This window comes from Xyrauchen texanus, chromosome 6 (genome assembly GCF_025860055.1).
Source record: "Xyrauchen texanus isolate HMW12.3.18 chromosome 6, RBS_HiC_50CHRs, whole genome shotgun sequence".
Classification (NCBI taxonomy): Eukaryota; Metazoa; Chordata; class Actinopteri; order Cypriniformes; family Catostomidae; genus Xyrauchen; species Xyrauchen texanus.
In genome coordinates, this window is record NC_068281.1 from 16,244,925 (window position 1) to 16,270,392 (window position 25,468).

Below are 25,468 nucleotides of genomic sequence, written 5' to 3' on the forward strand. Positions count from 1 at the left end.
TTATGAAGAATTGGACAACTGCAAAAATGTATCAGTTCACTTTACTCTTACTCGTTTGCTTTTACTCTTTATTGTTGTATTATTATTATTTATTAAAGACAATTTACCACACCACATGACTTGTGAATCTTTCCTTTGTACCATATTATTGTATTCTGAATAATAGCTTAGAGGAAAGCAAAACTTACATTTTAGTTAATGTTATGGGAAATTCTTACATTCACAGATCAATTTGTTACACGTTGAAGTCTGTCTACAAAACCTTTAGTGGGTAAAATTTATAAATAATGGTAGCTCCCATCTTAAAATCCTTGAACCAGCATTTCATTACTTATATCACATAAACAATGAACACCGGATGATGTTCTTGTGCTATATAAGTGCATATTAATGAGTCTCACAGCATGTTGAGGTAAGAATACATTTTATTAATAAACAAAGCAGTCAGTCATTTTGGAGAGTGTTTATGTACTGAAATACAATCATGTGTCTTGATCTAAATCTGAATTTATTCACTGCATATTTTAAGATCATATTTAGTAAAATAATGGGCTTTCTTTCCAATTAGATCAAGATAAAATTAAACATCATATTGAAAGGATGTTTACTGATCTGAACTGGACCACCGAGTTCCTCATGTATAACATCAAGAGGGAGTACTTTACTGTGAAAAAACAGAGGGTGTTCTAAATGCCAGAGACCACACCCACAGTCATCCACATCAATGCTACACAACAGGCTATCACTCAACTGCATTTACCTTTCCGAATTCAATTAATAAAGCCAGTTATGACATGGTTTAAAAGCTAATGTTCTCATCATGGAAATATTTACTCTACTGATTCTTTTAATAATACCAGGTACCAAGAAAGATTTTAATCTGCATGGGACTCAAATATGCTGTAGATTCAAATGTTTTGACCATGCGCATATTTAATTATGTTGGATTAGAATACTGAAACATATGGCTTTGGAAAGAAAACTACATTTGTTGATTATGTTTTTCAATGATAACCCTGATATCTCGAGTTGATAATACAGATATTTAAAATCTGACCTTTTCTCTTTCAGATGTTTGTTCTGACAGTATTCAACCTACAGACAAAGAGACTAATATTTACAGGAACGAAGAGCGTGTGACACTGAGTTGTTCATATGATACACTTAGCAATTATGTTTATCTTTATTGGTATAGACAGTATCCAAAAAGAGAACCTGAATATTTACTGTACAAAGGTGCTCGATACCGGAGCAGCAATCAGGCTACAATAAACAAACGATTTCAGTCGACTACTTCTGATACATCCACTTCACTCACTATTGATGAAGCAGTTCTGTCAGATTCAGCTCTCTATTACTGTGCCCTAAGAGTAGAAGCACAGTGAAGTAAAGTGCCTGGGAGGCTTTACAAAAACTCACACACATGTTGCTTTGAAATTGCTATAATCAAATTTGATTAAAACCACAGGTATATGAGCCACAAAACTTCTGAACATAAGATATGACAACACCAGCTGAAAATAAATGTAAAAAAGGATAGGGAAACAAAAGCACTATTATTCAATAAATGTGACATTCACATGACTTCCCTATTGGCATTGCTTAAGATCTAAGAAAGTGGTCGAAAGTGATCCAATATTTAAATTGCAGAATGTGCACTTGGTCAGGACTGACTGAGTGGAATTGAGACTTTATTATTGGGTTTTTCAGTTGAATCTGCGCTGTACAAACTATAATGTGTGTGAACCTAAAACATTGGGTATAAAATCACATATATCTTGTGTCAACTTTGGACTTGGCACAATCTCTACGTATCTCCAATGTGTTTACAAACAACTGAAGGAGCAACAGATACAGGTGCTGGTCATATAATTAGAATATCATCAAAAAGATGATTTATTTCAGGAATTCCATTCAAAAAGTGAAACTTGGATAATGTATACATTCATTCCACACAGACTGATATATTTCAAGTGTTCATTCCTTTTAATTTTGATGATTATAACTGACAACTAATGAAAAACCCCAAAATCAGTATCTCCAAAAATTAGAATATTGTGAAAAGGTTCAATATTGAAGACACCGGGTGCCACACTCTAATCAGCTAATTAACTCAAAACACCTGCAAAGGCCTTTAAATGGTCTCTCAGTCTAGTTCTGTAGGCTACACAATCATGGGGAAGACTGCTGACTTGACAGCTGTCCAAAAGACGACCATTGACACCTTGCACAAGGAGGCCAAGACACAAAAGGTCTGTATGTGTGACCCACACACACACACACACAAGACGAGACAGTCACAATGAGAATCAAAACTGCTTTATTTGCAAAAAAAGCAGGCGAAGGTACAGTGGGGAAAATCCAGATGGAGAGTAGTCAACGAGAAGCGTGAGGTCGGAGCCGGGGAATCAGAGCAGAACAAAGGGGCAAATCCGGGAGCGAGTGGTCAACGAGAGCGGGAGGTCGAAGCCAGGAAACAAGCAGAACTAGACGGGACTAGCGGGATGAAAAAACAAGGGAACTAGGGGAACACTAGCGGTGGCAAAGCGAAGGGGTAAACTAGAACAATAACCAACAAGATACAAACGGAAGGATAGTGTAATTTATAGGGGCGAGTGCAGGTGCAAACAATGACAGGTGACGAGACGAGTGCAGGTGAATCCAATGTGTGGGGATTGGATGCGCGTGAGTGTAGGTGGTCATAATGTTCAGGCTGATAGCGAGTGCGAACATGAGTCAGAGGGGGGAGAGAGTTTACGAGCGAGAGCTCGTAATAGCATAAAGAGCGTGAGTGCTCGAGGGAGGAAAAAAAGAGCGTACGCGCTCAAGGGGGCGGAGCGAGGGAGCGGGAAGTGTATGTGTGCGTGTGTGAGGAAGCTGAGATGGGGCAGAGGAAAGGGGTTCGTGACAGTACTCCCCCCTCTGAATAGGACGGCTCCTGACGGCCGCGCTCGGCTGCGAGGAGCGTGAGGGAACGGAACGAGCGTGTGAGCCCGAGGGGACAGAACGAGCGTGTGAGCCCGAGGGGACAGAAAGCACAAAAAGGGAAATTAAACAGTCCATGGGGGTCAATGGGCAGTTCAAGGCAAGGTCAGGGGGAACATAGTGGACAGGCGGGTGGTCGGGAGATCTAGGGGGCAGCCATAGGGCAGAGACTGGGTCAGGAGGTCTGGAAGGACACTGGAGGACAGGGACTGGGTCCGGGGGTCTGGAAGGTGACCACAGGACAGGAATAGGGTCCGGAGGCCAGGGAAGAGGCCACAGGACAGGTAGAGGGTCAGGAAGACCGGGCTGAGCCGTGAAAGGCGGAGTCGTCAGAGGCGGCCCCGTAGTTGGCTCTGGAGGTGGAGCCGACGGAGGCTTTAGGGGCGAAGGCCTGGAAGGCTCTGGAGATGGAGCCGACGGAGGCTTTAGGGGCGAAGGCCTGGAAGGCTCTGGAGGTGGAGCCGAAGGAGGCTTTAGGGGCGAAGGCCTGGAAGACTCAGGAAGTGGAGCCCATGGAGGTGGCGCCGTAGGAGGCTCCAGAGGTGAGGTCCTGGAAGGCTCTGGAGGCAGAGCCGAGGGAGGTGACGCTGTGGGAGGTGGCGCCGTAGAAGGCTCCAGGAGCGAAGCCCGGGTAGGCTCTAGAGGCAGAGCCGGGGGAGGTGACGCCGTGGGAGGTGGCGCCGTAGAAGGCTCCAGGAGTGAAGCCCTGGTAGGCTCTGGAGGCGGAGCCGGGGGAGGTGGCGCCGTAGGAGGCTTGGGAGGTGGAGCCGCAGGAGGCTCGGGAGGCGAATCTCTAGAAGGCTCTGGCATCTTAGGGAGCAGAGCCGTAGGAGGCTCGGGTGGTGGAGCCATGGAAGGCTCGAGAGGCGGAGCCCTGGGAAGCTCTGGAGTCTTTGGGAGCAGAGCCATGAGAGGCTCGGGAGGTGGAGCCGTAGGAGGCTCTGGAGGGGGAGCCGTAGGAGGCTTGGGAGGCAGAGCCATAGGAGCCTCTAGTGGCTGAGCCCTGGGAGGCTCGAGAGGCTTGAGGGGGGGGGAGCCTTGAAAGACTCGAGAGACGAAGCCGTGAGAGGCTGGAGGGGTGGAGCCATGAAAGACTCGAGGGATGGAGCCCTGAGAGACTCGAGAGGCGAAGCCGTGAGAGGCTTGAGGGGTGGAGCCGTGAAAGACTCGAGGGATGGAGCCCTGAGGGACTTGAGGGGTAGAACTCTGGGAGGCTCGTGAGGAGGAGCCCTAGGAGGCTCGAGAGGAGGGGCCCTGGGAGGCTCGAGAGGAGGAGCCCTGGGAGGCTCGAGAGGAGGAGCCCTGGGAGGCTCGAGAGGAGGAGCCCTGGGAGGCTCGTGAGGAGGGGCCCTCGGAGGCTCGAGAGGAGGAGCCCTGGGAGGCTCGAGAGGAGGAGCCCTGGGAGGCTCGTGAGGAGGGGCCCTCGGAGGCTCGAGAGGAGGAGCCCTGGGAGGCTCGAGAGGAGGAGCCCTGGGAGGCTCGAGAGGAGGAGCCCTGGGAGGCTCGAGAGGAGGAGCCCTGGGAGGCTCGTGAGGAGGGGCCCTCGGAGGCTCGAGAGGAGGAGCCCTGGGAGGCTCGAGAGGAGGAGCCCTGGGAGGCTCGTGAGGAGGGGCCCTCGGAGGCTCGAGAGGAGGAGCCCTGGGAGGCTCGAGAGGAGGAGCCCTGGGAGGCTCGAGAGGCGGAGCCCGGGAGGGCTCTGAGGGGCGAGCAGAGGCTGACAGAGCCGTGGTAGATACTGGGGGCGGAGCAGAACCCGGCAGAGCCGTGGAAGACTCTGGGGGCGGAGCAGAACCCGGCAGAGCCGTGGAAGACTCTGGGGGCGGAGCAGAGGTCGGCAGAGCCGTGGAAGACTCTGGGGGCGGAGCAGAGGTCGGCAGAGCCGTGGAAGACTCTGGGGGCGGAGCAGAGGTCGGCAGAGCCGTGGAAGACTCTGGGGGCGGAGCAGAGGTCGGCAGAGCCGTGGAAGACTCTGGGGGAACCTCTGTGGTCTTGAGCACAAGACGAGACTGGGAAGAAGGGGCCCTCTTCCTTCTCTTACGTCTTCGGCCCATAGGGGATGTGGCCATGGGGACGGTCGAGGCTACAGGCGCTGGCTCTGGGGCGGTCGAGGCTACAGGCGCTGGCTCGCTGACCGTGGCGGACATGGGCGCTGGCTCGTTGGCCGTGGCGGGCATGGGCGCTGGCTCGTTGGCCGTGGCGGGCATGGGCGCTGGCTCGTTGGCCGTGGCGGGCATGGGCGCTGGCTCGTTGGCCGTGGCGGGCTTAGGGACTGGGGCCGTGTCAGGCTTAGGGACTGGGGCCGTGTCAGGCTTAGGGACTGGGGCCGTGTCAGGCTTAGGGACTGGGGCCGTGGTAGGCTTCGAAGCGGGGGCCGTGGTAGGCTTCGAAGCGGGGGCCGTGGTAGGCTTCGAAGCGGGGGCCGTGGTGTGGAGCGCTGGTTCAGTATCTGCCTCCCCCACAGTAAACGAGGAACCAGCATACAGTAGGGCGAGGTCAATAAACTGAGCCAGGTTGAGAGCGCAGCGACCACCTGGCATGAATGATGAGGCTGGCTCATTCAGTCCAAATTGAAAAATGTCTTTTAGAGCCACCTCATCAAAATTCACCTGGTTAGCCAGGGCACAAATCCACAACATAAGCCTCCAAGGGTTGACTCCCCTGACGCAAAACCAAGAGTTGGGCCGCTGGGTCCATAATGTTAAGGGCACGGCTATTAGTTCTATAACCGCTGCCCAGCATAACAAACTCTTGGTAAGCGCCCGAAGAGCCGTCAAACCTCTCAGGGGGTTGAAGGCTCACGGCGCTCAGAAATGCATTGGGAGCATAAACGGGCTCAGGGACAGACACAGGTAGACCAGGGTGACAAAAATCGCACGTACCTGCTGTCCCTGGGCTGTGAGCGCGCGATCATGACTCCCAACAGTAGATCCTGTTGCAGAGCGTGCAGAAAAAATCCGCTCTAGTGAGCTGCGTACATCCACTGCGTGATGCATTGTGACTGTCTTCGGTGCGGTTGGTTATTCTGTGACCCACACACACACACACACACACAAGACGAGACAGTCACAATGAGAATCAAAACTGCTTTATTTGCAAAAAAAGCAGGCGAAGGTACAGTGGGGAAAATCCAGATGGAGAGTAGTCAACGAGAAGCGTGAGGTCGGAGCCGGGGAATCAGAGCAGAACAAAGGGGCAAATCCGGGAGAGAGTGGTCAACGAGAGCGGGAGGTCGAAGCCAGGAAACAAGCAGAACTAGACGGGACTAGCGGGATGAAAAAACAAGGGAACTAGGGGAACACTAGCGGTGGCAAAGCGAAGGGGTAAACTAGAACAATAACCAACAAGATACAAACGGAAGGATAGTGTAATTTATAGGGGCGAGTGCAGGTGCAAACAATGACAGGTGACGAGACGAGTGCAGGTGAATCCAATGTGTGGGGATTGGATGCGCGTGAGTGTAGGTGGTCATAATGTTCAGGCTGATAGCGAGTGCGAACATGAGTCAGAGGGGGGAGAGAGTTTACGAGCGAGAGCTCGTAATAGCATAAAGAGCGTGAGTGCTCGAGGGAGGAAAAAAAGAGCGTACGCGCTCAAGGGGGCGGAGCGAGGGAGCGGGAAGTGTATGTGTGCGTGTGTGAGGAAGCTGAGATGGGGCAGAGGAAAGGGGTTCGTGACAGTATGCAAGACATGGGTTTCAGCTGTCGCATTCCTTGTGTCAAGCCACTCTTGAACAAGACACAGCGTCAGAACACAAAAAGGACTGGACTGCTGCTGAGTGGTCCAAAGTTATGTTCTCTGATGAAAGAAAATTTTGCATTTCCTTTGGAAATCAAGGTCCCAGAGTCTGGAGGAAGAGAGGAGAGGCACAGAATCCACGTTGCTTGAAGTCCAGTGTAAAGTTTCCACAGTCAGTGATGGTTTGGGGTGCCATGTCATCTGCTGATGTTGGTCCACTCTGTTTTCTGAGGTCCAAGGTCAATGCAGCCGTCTACCAGGAAGTTTTAGAGCACTTCATGCTTCCTGCTGCTGACCAACTTTATGGAGATGCAGATTTCACTTTCCAACAGGACTTGGCACCTGCATACAGTGCCAAAGCTACCAGTACCTGGTTTAAGGACCATGGTATCCCTGTTCTTAATTGACCAGCAAACTCGCCTGACCTTAACCCTATAGAAAATCTATGGGGTATTGTGAAGAGGAAGATACGATACGCCAGACCCAACAATGCAGAAGAGCTGAAGGCCACTATCAGAGCAACCTGGGCTCTCATAACACCCGAGCAGTGCCACAGACTGATCGACTCCATGCCACGCCGCATTGCTGCAGTAATTCAGGCAAAAGGAGACCCAACTAAGTATTGAGTGCTGTACATGCTCATACTTTTCATGTTCATACTTTTCAGTTGGCCAACATTTCTAAAAATCCTTTTTTGTATTGGTCTTAAGTAATATTCTAATTTTCGGAGATACTGAATTTGGGATTTTCATTAGTTGTCAGTTTTAATCATCACAATTAAATGAAATAAACATTTGAAATATAACAGTCTGTGTGTAATGAATGAATATAATATCCAAGTTTCACTTTTGAATGGAATTACTGAAATAAATCAACTTTTTGATGATATTCTAATTATGTGACCAGCACATGTAGATAAAGATGCAAATTTATCTGACCCCTTGTCCAGCTAATATCCACCACAGCACTGGAAGAAAGTTACTGATACCATTAAAATACAGTTGGTAATTTATAGGCACTGGTTGTCATTGTTACTCATCACTGCTGCCATACATACTGATTTCTGTACCCGTAGCCTCATACTGGTTTTACAGTATGTATATAATTTTATATATACTGGTAGGAGAGATGTTAAGATTCTATATTTTCTTTTTTAACACCACTGTGGTGATCTGCTTTAAAAATTATGTATTGCAGTTTTAAGGGAGGAGCTACTGTAACTTGAAACGCCACTTATAGACACATGAATTAATGTTTACTTCATTACCAGTTTGTGCAGCAGCTGAACGAATACATAATCCTGAAAAATAATGTGCTTTGATTTGCCTTTAATTTGTTCTTTAGCATGTAAGCATTTAATTCCTGAATGTCACAATTGTGTTCCTTTCTTTCTTTGCTCTTCCTTCAGAATATTAAGAAAATGTAATATAAAATGCCATGAATTTGTTATTTATCTTCCTGCTTGCAGATGACAGCTTTGGTAATGTCATCATGCCAGTTCAAACTCAGGTGTCTGGGGAAGAGGGAGAAAATATAATTCTGTCCTGTAACTACACCTCAGCAATTAGTCTGCAGTTATCGTCAATATCCAGGATCAGCTCCAGAATTTCTTTTAATCATACTACATGCAACAGGGAAAGTTTCACAACATTCCAAAATTGTAGATTTAGATCCTCGATTCTTTGAAAAGTTAATGAAAAGAATACCTATGTGGATCTGGTGCTCTCAGTGACAGGAAAATCATGAACACAAAAAGCCACTGTAGAAATCCCTTATAATTTTCCAGTATTTCCAGCATTTTTCATACTGGTAGTATCAATAATGCTGTATGCTTTGGATGCACTACTGCTCAAGCAATTGGGATCAATTTATTATATTACCTATATCTACTCTGTGCAAGGGATAGCTGATAACTAACAAATTACAATCAGGCTTTAGCTAATGATCACTACACATTTTACTCATGCAAAACACTTAAGAGAAGCTTTTTAGGGGAATATTATTTAAAATAATCATATAAAATACAATCACAAAGAGGGTCTTCAGACATGACCAAAAAACACACAGACATATATTTTAGCATATCTTCAGTTGGCTATATGTAAAGAAGCCAAGTGCAGATATGTTCAAATACATAAATTATTTAAGTTGGTACTCTGATTAGGGGTCCAGGTTGAGATAATATGGCTGTCACACATTCAATCACTGTTTGTCTATTTATATAAATGTGGCATTTTCAGTGTTTCTGCCATCACAGGCCTGAGAGACCTAAACTTGCTTTTCCTAAAGATAATCCTAAATATCTAGATGATTTGGATATGGAATATTGATCCATCAGTCACTTTTTCCTGTCTAACTGTACCTAATGTATGTTAATTTCTGTCATTTTAGAAGGCTACATATATATTATGAGGTGGAGCTTAATACAGGCAGGTAAAACATTATCAGTTAAACTAGGAATCCACATCACAGATCACTGGGAGAAGCAGCAGATGTTTGATTTAACCTGTACTTTATCTACTGCCATGTTGGCTTTTATACTTATATTGCTGACTTTAACTGAATGTAAAATATTACAAGTATCATTACATCACAATATTACATACATGTGCAATACTGTAACAAATGTATTATATATTTAGAATATTGTAATTATGCTCAAATGTTATTTTTGTAGGAAACGGAGCCAGAGATGTTATCATGCCGTATAGCGATGCAATAATTGCCACTGAGAGTGAGAATGTGACACTCTCTTGTAACTACACTGGTTCTGTTGATAGTCTTCACTGGAATCGGCAATACACAGGTTTGCCTCCACAGTTCCTTGTACTGGATTACTCAGGATTTATTACTGAAGCTCAGTTTCTGGAATCTCCATCAAACACAGAAAAGAAAGCACTAGTGTGGATCTAGAGATCTCCTCTGCTGCAGTATCAGACTCTGCTCTATACTACTGCGCCCTGCAGCCCACAGTGACAGGAAAAACTCTTCACACCATAAAAAACACGACTCAGCAGTTAACAACACATAATCACTATACATTCTATGTTTAATATCTGATATTAGATTTAAAGCTTTCTGGCTGTGGTTGTTGTATGCACTAAATTTACTTTTAAAATGTTAATAAAACAGAATTATTCATTTTGTTTTCATTAATTAGTATATTGATATTATTGAATAAGTTGATACAAATTAGCATTGATAGACCATCAGACTTTGTTCTGAAGCATGCAGTCATGTATGGTAAAATATCAGTAATTAAAATGCTTTCGTAACAGTTCAGATTTGACTATTCAGTGTACAGACATGGGGAAACAATATCAGAAAAAATGTCATGAAGATTCCCCAAGGTAAAAGTAGCTTAATAATTTTGTATCAGTTTATTTTTAATACTTATAGATTTAGATTATATATTAGACTATAATTATCATTTCTGATCAGTTTTACAAATTTGTCTATTGTCAGTGCAGATGTTGTCTGAGAAATCTTAATTTCACAGCACCACTAGGGGGGGGGGGAAATTCTATCAGAGATATTCAAACATTTTAGATAGACCACACCATTTTATCTGTACGAATTCACATGTTCAGTACGCATCAGCAGATGGCCATATTGCTCTATAAATTCTTTATAAAGAATTGAAAATGCATGATCATAAAGTTAGTTGAAATGTAAACACATGGTTCTGTTTTTGAACTCATATAGAATATTGATCCTTTACTTGGGTAAAAAAAAAAACTATATTAATTGTCATGAAATAAATCTTATACTGCACAAAATATTAATGATGTACGTATAGATTATTGGACCATGATGAATTTTCTGCTGACCTAAAACTGAGTGAAATTGTTCCTTAAACTCAGCTGCCTCGTCTTCATCTCCATCAGGAAATGAAGCGTATATGTAGGAGCATAAAGATTTTGTGCAATATGAGATTTTTTCATGACAATGAATCCTTTTTTATTTTCTTCTTGATGTGTGGTAAAATAAGACACAGATATGAGACAGTAATATTAGGATGTGAACACAATGCCTCAAGTTCAAGCCCCACTCTCCTGGATACAGACATCAACATTATAACTTTCAAAATATATATTCAATATTTTATCAAAACACCAATCTGGAAAAGCAGATAAAGTACAAAAGCTCATCTCAAAGATATTTCACTGTAAACCCGTAAACCTAAAATGTAGTTTTAGGAGAAATGACAACACAGCATGAGCTTCAACTTTTCTTATTTATCTAAGCTGAAAACATCATTATTACCACATGTGCAAATAAAATTGGACCAGCGGAGGAGGATATATATATGTAGTGACAAGAAGACGTTTGACACTGAGTTTCTTGTATAATCATCAACAGGAAGCTGAGTGTTGACTTACTATCTCAGTATTTGTGAGGAAGAAGAGAGGGTGGTCTAAAAAACCACACCCATATTACAGCTTCACATCAAGTCATCTCTCCTCTGCATACATTTATCTACTTTAATTCACCAAGACAGTAATTATATATATATCTATACTAAAATGAACATGGAGAGATATGTTCCACTCATTCTTATAATAGTACCAGGTAAAGTGCATTTAAAATCTCAGTGTCAAACTCTAATATGTGAACTACCAGATCTTAGAATATAGAATCACAGAATGTCATATTTTGATATATTTGTTATATTTTTTAATGTACCAATAAAAAGAGAGATATTTGATTGAAGTCTTCTGAAATATAACCAATCCCTTGCAGGTGTATTTGCTGACAGCATCGGACCAAAAGACAAGGATTCTAAAATAATCAGGAGCGAAGGAGAGTCTGTGACACTGAGCTGCACATATGATACAAGCAGCAGTAATGTTATGCTATACTGGTTCAGACAGTATCCTAACAGAGAACCTCAATATTTACTGTATAAAGGTGCTCGATCATACAGAAATGAGGATATACCAGATGGATTTAAGTCAGCTACATCCCAATCATCCACTGAACTCACTATTGTAAAAGCAGCTCTGTCAGATTCAGCTCTCTATTACTGTGCACTTAGAGTTGGAGCCCAGTGATACAACATGCCTGAGAGGCTTTACAAAAACTCACAAAATTTGTTTTGCTTTGAACATTATTTAATCAAACCACATACATTTTTTTGTAAAACACAAAGGGTCTGTAAAGAGAATGTGGTTACACCTGTGAATAGGGGGGAATGTAAGATTATTATTCAGCATTTATTGTCTCATAATTCTCACGTTATCTCATGTTATATACATTTCTACAGTTTAATCAGAAATCAATAAAACGACAAGAAACAAAAGATACGCACACATTCTTGTAGAAAAATGTCTTCTGGATGTTAATTATAAAGAAATTCTTTAGCATTGAAATGCAAAACTGTGAACCTTACTGATCAGTCCTATCACTTTCAAACACTTTTTACAGTATATGAGTGCCATCTACACCAAAGAGCATTTATTCCTGCCAGGAGCCCATCTAAATACATCCCCTTTACTAGATAGGTAATGGGTCAAGTTTGTCAATCATAGGCATGTAACAAGGGCCAGATTAACTCAGAAAACCTCTGCCCACAATACAGATAAAATGGATAGTGACATTTTTGCTGAATTCAGCCTTTCTAATAGATAATCAATGTAGCAGCATGACAAGAGCAGGAGCTGAGCACAGAAATTATAGCACAGAGCTGGTAAAGTTCAGCATTACACAATTCTATGTGGAGCATCTCTGTATTTAGCTTGGGCCTGCCAGTTTAGTGATTAAACATGTTGATCCAAATTATTATACAGCTGTCATCAACTGAAGGTATTATATTACCATGTCACCCATTATGTATATTTCATTTAAATAAATACAGCTTCTAGTCAATGTCAAATTCAGATATCCGTGTTCTTCAATATCATTAACACATGCATTGTTGGATAAGAAAGATGGTTCTTTAGTAATTCTGGATTGCGGCTTTAAGGGGAGGTGCTAGCTGGAGATATCCTATGCTAGACACACAAAAAAAGAAAATCAGTTATAGTTTGTGCTGCAGATGAACTAATACTACATTCTGAAAAACAAATGATGCTTTGTTATTTTGTTTTTCTATGTTCTCTTGCATGTAATTATTCTATTCCTAACACTCATATTGTATTTTTTATTTTTTTTGCACATTTGTTTTTGTTTTTCTTGATGAGATTTACAAGTATTGACAACCTTTTTTTCTGCAGGTGACAGCTTTGGAAATGTCATCATACCAGTTCAAACTCAGATGCATGAAGCAGAGGGGGAAAACATAATTATTTCCTGTAGCTACTCTTCAGCAAGCAGTCTATTTTGGTATCGGCAATAACCTGAATCATCTCCTGAATTTTTTTTGTCATTCTACATGCCACTGGGAAAGTTTTACAGAAGTCTAAAGTTGTGGATCTAGATCCTCGGTTTTCTGCAAATGTGAACGAAAAGAGAACCCACGTGGATCTGGAGATATCCTCAGCTAAAATGACAGACTCTGCAATGTACTACTGTGCCCTGGAGCCCACAGTGACAGGAAAATGAACTACACTGTACAAAAACCCACGCATGCATAAAAAGAGTCTGAAGCACAATTCACTGTCAAGTGCGTTCACATGTACAAAAAAAAAAGAAACCTTTCATTCTACATTGACAAAAGGAACAAACAAACATTGTCTTTCAAGTGTCTATAAAATAGAGATACCATATATATTTTCAGAATGGAATAGTTACAATTCAAGTAGTCCTCTTCCAATAAGATTTGATTGCCATCTGGTGGGCACTAAGTAAGATAAATAAAAAAATTACAATTAAAACATTCCAATGTCTTTTCACTGAAATATTATTACTGTTTTTATTGCTGTTGTTCAAACATTTCTCATTTTAAAAAGAATTAGCCTAAATTGATTGATTGCACATTGGTGCTATGTTTGTACTTTCTCGGGACCACAATCCTTGTTTTAAGTACACTTCTTGGTTGTGTTTATTTTCTTTACGTTTTAACCTAGTTAACCCATGTTGGTTTCTATTGGTATTTAATCTCTAACTATACCTAGTGTGTTCCTTCCTGTCATTTACATTTTGTGAGAGTTATGTTCAGGGGTGGAGCTCATCATCACAGATCACTGAGGCAAGCAGCAGAGGCACACTATGCCTTTTTCTTTTACCACAATGTTGACTTTTGTTCTTTTATTACTGATATTAACTGAAGGTAAAATTAAACATATATCATCACAGTATTCTCATTATTTAAATATGCTGAATCTTTCAAATATGTTTTTTCTTTTTTAGGTAACAGTGTTAAAGAAGTCATCACCCCATATAGTGATGCAGCATTTGCCACTGAACGTGAGAGTGTGACTCTGTCTTGTAACTACACTGGTTCTGTTGATAGTCTTCACTGGTATCGGCAATACACCGGTTCATCTCCACAGTTCCTCATACTGGAATACTATGGCAAATCTAGATATGCTGATCCTCCAGTTCCTGGAATCTCCATCAAACACAGAAAAGAAAGCACTAGTGTGGATCTAGAGATCTCCTCTGCTGCAGTATCAGACTCTGCTCTATACTACTGCGCCCTGAAGCCCACAGTGACAGGAAAACTCTGCACACCATACAAAAACCTGACTGACAGTCTTAACGCAATATAGCAAATAATTGCAAATGTGCCTATTTTGAATATCTAATGCTAGTTTTCTCTTTGATTACAAATTACTCTGCTCTGAGAGTAACAATGTTACAATGTTAAATTTGCATTAATGTTTGTTCAAATTAAATTATTTATAAAAAAGGACTGTTCAATGTTATGTCTGCAGAAGACCAAACTTTATTTTGAAATGTGCCGTCATGCTTTTTAACCATGATTTTAAATCCACAAATATGTTACCAAAGTAAAAAAAGATAAAGACTTATGAGATTATTTATTTATAAATAAAAATATATTATTTATCACACTGGTTTTACAATTATAAAATTGTTTTAGTGGCAATGATAAATGTTGTTAAAGTCATACATTTAAATTATTGTACCATTTCTAGCTCCTGTAATGGCTGCTTAGTTGGAACAGTTTTGCTCCATTATAATTGATCCATTATGAATCAATGAATTCATCGATTTTTGTAAAAGCAAAATAAAAAAAAATTATATTTGAAATCTGCCACTAGGGGAAGCAATTACAACAAAAACTGTAGCTGAAGTCGATTGTTGATTTGATACAAAATATACAAAAGGTGGTCTAAATGTCCAACCACTACCATATTTACTCACACTATAGCTGAAGAATAGGTCATTTCCCCTTTACATTTATACATTTATATTTCAACCTAAATTCCTAAAGCCAATAATGATAATGTTTATTAGTAAATCTTCTCACCATGTAGAGATACTGCACATTATACTGATTCTTATAATAGTACAAGGTAAAGTGTCCTTAATGTATCATATTCACGCTCAATTATGATGTTGGTTTTGACTTCAAACCATGTTAATGTTAAACTAGATTATAGAATATTGACATAACATATTGTAAAATATTTTGTATCATTGTTTATGTTGTTCATTCATAACACTGATATTTACTGTTCCAATGTAAATGACAGGTTTAACTGAACTTTTGCGAAATTTCATTTTATGCCCTTACGGGTGTACTTGTTGACAACACTGGACCAAAAGACATGGATGTCACTATAATCAGGAGTGAAGGAGAGTCTGTCACACTGAGTTGCTTACATGACACTAGCAGCAACCATGTTTGGCTTTGCTGGTACATTGTCCTAACAAGGGACCTCAGTATTTATTGGATAAAGGTGCTCAATCATACAGCAGTTATATCGATATACAAGGCCATCAGTTTTAGTCATCTACAAAGCAAACAAAACAAAAAATAAACATGCACCGTGTAGCTATTATATGGAAACACCTGCTGAAAATGAGTTGAGGTGAATAAAGAAATATTTAAAAAAGGTTTCAAATACTACTACTGTATGAAGTGAAAGTTATTCAGTATGTATGCTCTAGTGGTAGTACTGTACAGGATTTCAAAAAGTGGTCATTTAATTTCTTTCTGAAGATTTATGAAGAATTGGACAACTGCAAAAATTTATCAGTTATACATTGCATGATACCTTCACTTTACTCTTACTCTTTTGCTTTTACTCTTCATTGTTGTATTATTATTTATTAAAGACAATTTACCACACCACATGACTTGTGAATCTTATTTCCTTTGTACCATATTATTGTATTCTGAATAGTAGCTTATAGTAAAGCAAAACTTACATTTTAGTTAATGTTATTATGGGAAATTCTTACATTCACAGATCAATTTGTTATACATTCAAGTCTGCCTACAAAACCTTTAGTGGGTAAAATTTATAAAAAATGGTAGCTCCCATCTTAAAATCCTTGAACCAGCATTTCATTACTTATATCACATAAACAATGAACACCGGATGATGTTCTTGTGCTATAGAAGTGCATATTAATGAGTCTCACAGCATGTTGAGGTAAGAATACATTTTATTAATAAGCAAAGCAGTCAGTTATTTTGCAGAGTGTTTATGTACTGAAATACAATCATGTGTCTTGATCTAAATCTGAATTTATTCACTGCATATTTTAAGATCATATTTAGTAAAATAATGGGCTTTCTTTCCAATTAGATCAAGATAAAATTAAACATCATATTGAAAGGATGTTTACTGATCTGAACTGGACCACCGAGTTCCTCATGTATAACATCAAGAGGGAGTACTTTACTGTGAAAAAACAGAGGGTGTTCTAAATGCCAGAGACCACACCCACAGTCATCCACATCAATGCTACACAACAGGCTATCACTCAACTGCATTTACCTTTCCGAATTCAATTAATAAAGCCAGTTATGACATGGTTTAAAAGCTAATGTTCTCATCATGGAAATATTTACTCTACTGATTCTTTTAATAATACCAGGTACCAAGAAAGATTTTAATCTGCATGGGACTCAAATATGCTGTAGATTAAAATGTTTTGACCATGCGCATATTTAATTATGTTGGATTAGAATACTGAAATCATATGGCTTTGGAAAGAAAACTACATTTGTTGATTATGTTTTTCAATGATAACCCTGATATCTCGAGTTGATAATACAGATATTTAAAATCTGACCTTTTCTCTTTCAGATGTCTGTTCTGACAGTATTCAACCTACAGACAAAGAGACTAATATTTACAGGAACGAAGAGCGTGTGACACTGAGTTGTTCATATGATACACTTAGCAATTATGTTTATCTTTATTGGTATAGACAGTATCCAAAAAGAGAACCTGAATATTTACTGTACAAAGGTGCTCGATACCGGAGCAGCAATCAGGCTACAATAAACAAACGATTTCAGTCGACTACTTCTGATACATCCACTTCACTCACTATTGATGAAGCAGTTCTGTCAGATTCAGCTCTCTATTACTGTGCCCTAAGAGTAGAAGCACAGTGAAGTAAAGTGCCTGGGAGGCTTTACAAAAACTCACACACATGTTGCTTTGAAATTGCTATAATCAAATTTGATTAAAACCACAGGTATATGAGCCACAAAACTTCTGAACATAAGATATGACAACACCAGCTGAAAATAAATGTAAAAAAGGATAGGGGAAACAAAAGCACTATTATTCAATAAATGTGACATTCACATGACTTCCCTATTGGCATTGCTTAAGATCTAAGAAAGTGGTCGAAAGTGATCCAATATTTAAATTGCAGAATGTGCACTTGGTCGGGACTGACTGAGTGGAATTGAGACTTTATTATTGGGTTTTTCAGTTGAATCTGCGCTGTACAAACTATAATGTGTGTGAACCTAAAACATTGGGTATAAAATCACATATATCTTGTGTCAACTTTGGACTTGGCACAATCTCTACGTATCTCCAATGTGTTTACAAACAACTGAAGGAGCAACAGATACAGGTGCTGGTCATATAATTAGAATATCATCAAAAAGTTTGATTTATTTCTGGAATTCCATTCAAAAAGTGAAACTTGGATAATGTATACATTCATTCCACACAGACTGATATATTTCAAGTGTTCATTCCTTTTAATTTTAATGATTATAACTGACAACTAATGAAAAACCCCAAAATCAGTATCTCCAAAAATTAGAATATTGTGAAAAGGTTCAATATTGAAGACACCGGGTGCCACGCTCTAATCAGCTAATTAACTCAAAACACCTGCAAAGGCCTTTAAATGGTCTCTCAGTCTAGTTCTGTAGGCTACACAATCATGGGGAAGACTGCTGACTTGACAGCTGTCCAAAAGACAACCATTGACACCTTGCACAAGGAGGCCAAGACACAAAAGGTCATTGCTAAAGAGGCTGGCTGTTCAGCGAAGGGAAGGAAAAGATGTGGTAGAAAAAAGTGTACAAGCAACAGGGATAACTGCACCCTGGAGAGGATTGTGAAACAAAACCCATTCAAAAATGTGGGGTAGATTCACAAAGAGTGGACTGCAGCTGGAGTCAGTGCTTCAAGAACCACCACGCACAGACGTATGCAAGACATGGGTTTCAGCTGTCGCATTCCTTGTGTCAAGCCACTCTTGAACAAGACACAGCGTCAGAACACAAAAATGACTGGACTGCTGCTGAGTGGTCCAAAGTTATGTTCTCTAATGAAAGTAAATTTTGCATTTCCTTTGGAAATCAAGGTCCCAGAGTCTGGAGGAAGAGAGGAGAGGCACAGAATCCACGTTGCTTGAAGTCCAGTGTAAAGTTTCCACAGTCAGTGATGGTTTGGTGTGCCATGTCATCTGCTGGATTTGGTCCACTGTGTTTTCTGAGGTCCAAGGTCAATGCAGCCATCTACCAGGAAGTTTTAGAGCACTTCATGCTTCCTGCTGCTGACCAACTTTATGGAGATGCAGATTTCATTTTCCAACAGGACTTGGCACCTGCACACAGTGCCAAAGCTACCAGTACCTGGTTTAAGGACAACGGTATCCCTGTTCTTAACTGGCCTGACCTTAACCCTATAGAAAACATATGGGGTATTTTGAAGAGGAAGATGCGATACGCCAGACCCAGCAATGCAGAAGAGCTGAAGGCCACTATCAGAGCAACCTGGGCTCTCATAACACCCGAGCAGTGCCACAGACTGATCGACACCATGCCACGCCACATTGCTGCAGTAATTCAGGCAAAAGGAGCCCCAACTAAGTATTGAGTGCTGTACATGCTCATAATTTTCATGTTCATACTTTTCAGTTGGCCAACATTTCTAAAAATCCTTTTTTTGTATTGGTCTTAAGTAATATTCTAATTTTCGGAGATACTGAATTTGGGATTTTCATTAGTTGTCAGTTTTAATCATCACAATTAAATGAAATAAACATTTGAAATATAACAGTCTGTGTGTAATTAATGAATATAATATCCAAGTTTCACTTTTTGAATGGAATTACGGAAAAAAATCAACTTTTTGATGATATTCTATATTATATGACCAGCGCATGTAGATAAAGATGCAAATTTATCTGACCCCTTGTCCAGCTAATATCCACCACAGCACTGGAAGAAAGTTATTGATACCATTAAAATACAGTTGGTAATTTATAGGCACTGGTTGTCATTGTTACTCATCACTGCTGCCATACATACTGATTTCTGTACCCCGTAGCCTCATACTGGTTTTACAGTATGTATATAATTTTATATATACTGGTAGGAGAGATGTTAAGATTCTATATTTTCTTTTTTAACACCACTGTGGTGATCTGCTTTAAAAATTATGTATTGCAGTTTTAAGGGGAGGAGCTACTGTAACTTGAAACGTCCACTGATAGACACATGAATTAATGTTTACTTCATTATCAGTTTGTGCAGCAGCTGAACGAATACATAATCCTGAAAAATAATGTGCTTTGATTTGCCTTTAATTTGTTCTTTAGCATGTAAGCATTTAATTCCTGAATGTCACAACTGTGTTCCTTTCTTTCTTTGCTCTTCCTTCAGAATATTAAGAAAATGTAATATAAAATGCCATGAATTTGTTATTTATCTTCCTGCTTGCAGATGACAGCTTTGGTAATGTCATCATGCCAGTTCAAACTCAGGTGTCTGGGGAAGAGGGAGAAAATATAATTCTGTCCTGTAACTACACCTCAGCAATTAGTCTGCAGTTATCGTCAATATCCAGGATCAGCTCCAGAATTTCTTTTAATCATACTACATGCAACAGGGAAAGTTTCACAACATTCCAAAATTGTAGATTTAGATCCTCGATTCTTTGAAAAGTTAATGAAAAGAATACCTATGGGGATCTGGTGCTCTCAGTGACAGGAAAATCATTAACACAATAAGCCACTGTAGAAATCCCTTATAATTTTCCAGTATTTCCAGCATTTTTCATACTGGTAGTATCAATAATGCTGTATGCTTTGGATGCACTACTGCTCAAGCAATTGGGATCAATTTATTATATTACCTATATCTACTCTGTGCAAGGGATAGCTGATAACTAACAATTTACAATCAGGCTTTAGCTAATGACCACTACAAATTTTACTCATGCAAAACACTTAAGAGAAGCTTTTAGGGGAATATTATTTAAAATAATCATAGAAAATACAATCACAAAGAGGGTCTTCAGACATGACCAAAAAACACACAGACATATATTTTAGCATATCTTCAGTTGGCTACATGTAAAGAAGCCAAGTGCAGATATGTTCAAATACATAAATTATTTAAGTTGGTACTCTGATTAGGGGTCCAGGTTGAGATAACATGGCTGTCACACATTCAATCACTGTTTGTCTATTTATATAAATTTGGCATTTTCAGTGTTTCTGCAACCACAGGCCTGAGAGACCTAAACTTGCTTTTCCTAAAGATAATCCTAAATATCTAGATGATTTGGATATGGAATATTGATCCATCAGTCACTTTTTCCTGTCTAACTGTACCTAATGTATGTTCATTTCTGTCATTTTAGAAGGCTACATATATATTATAAGATGGAGCTTAATACAGGCAGGTAAAACATTATCAGTTAAACTAGGAATCCACATCACATCCACATCCACCCATAGCCAGAGGGGAACTGGCCCCCACAGTGAGTCTGGTTTCTCCCAAGGTTATTTTTCTCCATTAATCTACATCTTATGGAGTTTTGTGTTCCTTGCCACAGTCGCCTACAGCTTGCTCATTGGGGTTATTAATACAATTATCATTTAATTATTTATAAACACTATTAAAATTCGTATTTTATCTAAATTACACAATGATGATTAATCGACTTTATAGATATTACAGTTCTTATCGTCTGTTAATGCTAATATTCTGTAAAGCTGCTTTGAAACGATGTGTGTTGTGAAAGGCGCTATACAAATAAAATTGACTTGATTTGACTTGACATCACAGATCACTGGGAGAAGCAGCAGATGTTTGATTTAACCTGTACTTTATCTACTGCCATGTTGGCTTTTATACTTATATTACTGACTTTAACTGAAGGTAAAATATTACAAGTATCATTACATCACAATATTACATACATTTGCAATACTGTAAATAAATGTATTATATATACAGAATATTGTAATTATGCTCGATTGTTTTTTTGTAGGAAACAGAGCCAGAGATGTTATCATGCCGTATAGCGATGCAATAATTGCCACTGAGAGTGAGAATGTGACACTCTCTTGTAACTACACTGGTTCTGTTGATAGTCTTCACTGGTATCGGCAATACACAGGTTTGCCTCCACAGTTCCTTATACTGGATTACTCAGGATTTATTAATGAAGCTCAGTTTCTGGAATCTCCATCAAACACAGAAAAGAAAGCACTAGTGTGGATCTAGAGATCTGCTCTGCTGCAGTATCAGACTCTGCTCTATACTACTGCGCCCTGCAGCCCACAGTGACAGGAAAAACTCTTCACACCATAAAAAACACGACTCAGCAGTTAACAACACATAATCACTATACATTCTATGTTTAATATCTGATTTTAGATTAAAAGCTTTCTGGCTGTGGTTGTTGTATGCACTAAATGTACTTCTAAATTGTTAATAAACCAGAATTATTCATTTTGTTTTCATTAATTAGTATATTGATATTATTGAATAAGTTGATACAAATTAGCATTGATAGACCATCAGACTTTGTTCTGAAGCATGCAGTCATGTATGGTAAATTATCAGTAATTAAAATGCTTTCGTCACAGTTCATGTTCTTGTTCAGATTTGACTATACAGTGTACAGACATGGGGAAACAATATCAGAAAAAATGTCATGAGGATTTCCCAAGGTAAATGTAGCTGAATAATTTTTTATCAGTTTATTTTTAATACTTATAGATTTAGATTATATATTAGACTATAATTATCATTTCTGATCAGTTTTACAAATTTGTCTATTTTCAGTGCAGATGTTGCCTGAGAAATCTTAATTTCACAGCAACACTAGGGGGGGAAATTCTATCAGAGATATTCAAACACTTTAGATAGACCACACCATTTTATCTGTATGAATTCACATGTTCAGTACGCATCAGCAGATGGCCATATTGCTCTATAAATTCTTAATAAAGAATTGAAAATGCATAATCATAAAGTTAGTTGAAATGTAAACACATGGTTCTCTTTTTGAACTCCTATAGAATATTGATCCTTTACTTGGGTAAAAAAAATATATATTAATTGTCATGAAAAAAATCTTACACTACACAAAATATTTATGATGTACGTATAGATTATTGTACCATGATGCATTTTCTGCTGACCTTAAAACTGAGTGAAATTGCTCCTTAAAATCAGCTGCCTCGTCTTCATCTCCATCAGGAAATGAAGCTTATTTGTAGGAGCATTAAGATTTTGTGCAATATGAGATTTTTTTCATGACAATGAATCCTTTTTTATTTTCTTCTTGATATGTGGTACAATAAGACACAAATATGAGACAGTAATATTAGGATGTGAACACAATGCCACAAGTTCAAGCCCCAATCTCCTGGATACAGACATCAACATTATAACTTTCAAAAATATATTCAATATTTTATCAAAAAACCAATCTGGAAAAGCAGATAAAGTACAAAAGCTCATCTCAAAGATATTTCACTGTAAACCCGTAAACCTAAAATTTAGTTTTTGGAGAAATGACAACACAGCATGAGCTTCAACTTTTCTTATTTATCTAAGCAGAAAACATCATTATTACCACATGTGCCAATAAAATTGGACCAGTGGAGGAGGATATTTATATGTAGTGACAAGAAGACATTTGACACTGAGTTTCTTGTATAATAAATACATCAACAGGAAGCTGAGTGTTGACTTACTATCTCAGTATTTGTGAGGAAGACGAGAGGGTGGTCTAAAAAACCACACCCATATTACAACTTCACATCAAGTCATCTCTCCTCTGCATACATTTATCAACTTTAATTCACCAAGACAGTAATTATATATATGTATACTAAAATTAACATGGAGAGATATGTTCCACTCATTCTTATAATAGTACCAGGTAAAGTGCATTTAAAATCTCAGTGTCAAACTCTAATATGTGAACTACCAGATCTTTGAATATAGAATCACAGAATGTCATATTTTGATATATTTTTTAATGTACCAATAAAAAGAGACATATTTGATTAAAGTCTTCTGAAATATAACCAATTCCTTGCAGGTGTATTTGCTGACAGCATCGGACCAAAAGACAAGGATTCTAAAATAATCAGGAGTGAAGGAGAGTCTGTGACACTGAGCTGCACATATGATACAAGCAGCAGTAATGTTATGCTTTACTGGTATCGAGAATATCCCAACAAAGTACCTCATTGTTTATTGCGGAAAGGTGCTCGATCATTGACCAGTTATGATAAAATTCTAGATCCTCACTTTCAGGCAACTACATCCTATTCATCCACTGAACTCATTATTGAAACAGCAGCTCTGTCAGATTCAGCTCTCTATTACTGTGCTCTTAGAGCAGCACAATGATACAAAATGATTGAGAGGCTTTACAAAAACTCACAAAATTATTGCTTTGAACAGTCTTTAATCATCAAGTAAGAATCAAACCACGGTTATGTTACGCACACTGCAAAACCCCTGTTCATGGCAAGATATGAAACACCTGCTAAAAGTTACCAAATTACAAATTATTTTGCTGAAAAATTACTACTTTATGTCAGTTTATTCAGTGTTTATGCTGTAAGACTGCTGTAATAGTGCCGCAGACAATCATATCCACATTAATCCACATAACACAAAATGGGCCATCTCTCCACTACATACATCTCCTTTTTCAACATGGCACAATCTAGTTTCATAGAATTACACTATTACTGTATCCCTGCTCCTGGTTGCCTTTCACTGTAGGCTGTATACTCAAAGATTTTAAATAAGCTTTCCAGTTTATTCACCAGCGCATTTGGCAGCAGCAATTGGTTTAGTCCCCTATAAAGATGAGCAGCATTCCTTTGTTGAGGTTGAGCACTTAGGTTGGCATTTTTCTTTTCGCAGGGTCACATGTGAGAGTATGTTTCCCATTATTTATTGGATCAATAAAGGTAATCATCTTATTATGTGACGACATGTTACTATACAAACAGCTTAATACCTACATGCTAAGTCTTGCCTTAAGAACTGCAGTTGCATCCAAATTAGCACTGACTGGGTTACAAACTTACTAGGAGTTTCTAAGCCCTTAGTTTTATTTTTACATCCTAATTTACGCACAGTTGGCTCAACCCTACCCTTAGGTCAAATCAGAAGGCAAAAGAGTCATAGAAGCACCACAAAAATATGTGGTAGCTTCACTTTTTATTTTGACTAAATCTGAATACAGAAATCACATGGTATATTTAGGCGTTACTAACTCAATGCAGTGAGAAGAAAAACGGCATCACTGATTTGAACGTACTGTACAATGCATGAAGATGAATTGCTGGTTTGATATTGGCACAGTCATCTCAGTTTCCATATGGAGGTCTAATTGTCACAAACCACTCCCACAATTACCACCTACATTATAGTTACACAACAGGCCATACTATAGATATAATACAGTCTATAAGGGAAAAAAAAAATAACATGTAAAGATATATTCTACTAATTCTTATAACAACGGCAGGTAAATGTGTTGCGTTAATATGCGTTATTAATACAAAATTGTATATCCTTTCTTGTATGCTAAAATGAGAACATTCCTGACACATGACTTACATCATTTATATGTAAAATTTATATTACTTTTATTTTTTTCGATTATTTGTCTCATTTATGTATACATTTTGGAAGGTTTCTACATATGTTTTTATTTTATTATAATTTTTTTTTCTTCACCTGTACTTGTCTTTATTATTTTAATCATACATTTTGTGATCTTATTGAACATTTATATAGAACAAAACTCCACAGGTTTAACACCATTTGTGGACTGTGGCAGGGCCGGGTCGTGATTCTACACACCCTGTCCTTTACCAGGCTAATCAAGCCTCCGAAAGGGATAAATGCCTGCTGCGGAGCAGTGGCGGAACTAGAGTTTTATATTTGGGGTTGCCAGGGGGTCCACACACTCACGTGCGCGCGCACACGCAATGTCGGTTTTCCATGTTTTATGGGGAATTTCCATAATGATTTTTATACTGTACAAACTGTATTTTCTATCCCCTAAACCTATCCATCACTTAAATACATAAATGTAAAAAAATGTGGTATGTATGATTTACAAGCTGTTTTTCTGGTATT

The 25,468-nt window shown here is 39.2% G+C and overlaps 1 pseudogene and 2 gene segments (V, D, J or C); all 3 read left to right on the forward strand.

Moving 5' to 3' along the window:
- The first annotated feature begins 8,211 nt into the window (after positions 1-8,211).
- LOC127645159 (T cell receptor alpha variable 3-like) lies at positions 8,212-9,773 on the forward strand (annotated as a pseudogene).
- A 4,117-nt stretch (positions 9,774-13,890) lies between these two features.
- LOC127645160 (T cell receptor alpha variable 9-2-like) lies at positions 13,891-14,372 on the forward strand. The segment is given in 2 exon segments: positions 13,891-13,930; positions 14,011-14,372. Coding segments are annotated over 2 exon segments (402 nt in total).
- An 8,828-nt stretch (positions 14,373-23,200) lies between these two features.
- LOC127645161 (T cell receptor alpha variable 18-like) lies at positions 23,201-23,716 on the forward strand. The segment is given in 2 exon segments: positions 23,201-23,240; positions 23,403-23,716. Coding segments are annotated over 2 exon segments (354 nt in total).
- The last annotated feature ends 1,752 nt before the right edge of the window (positions 23,717-25,468 follow it).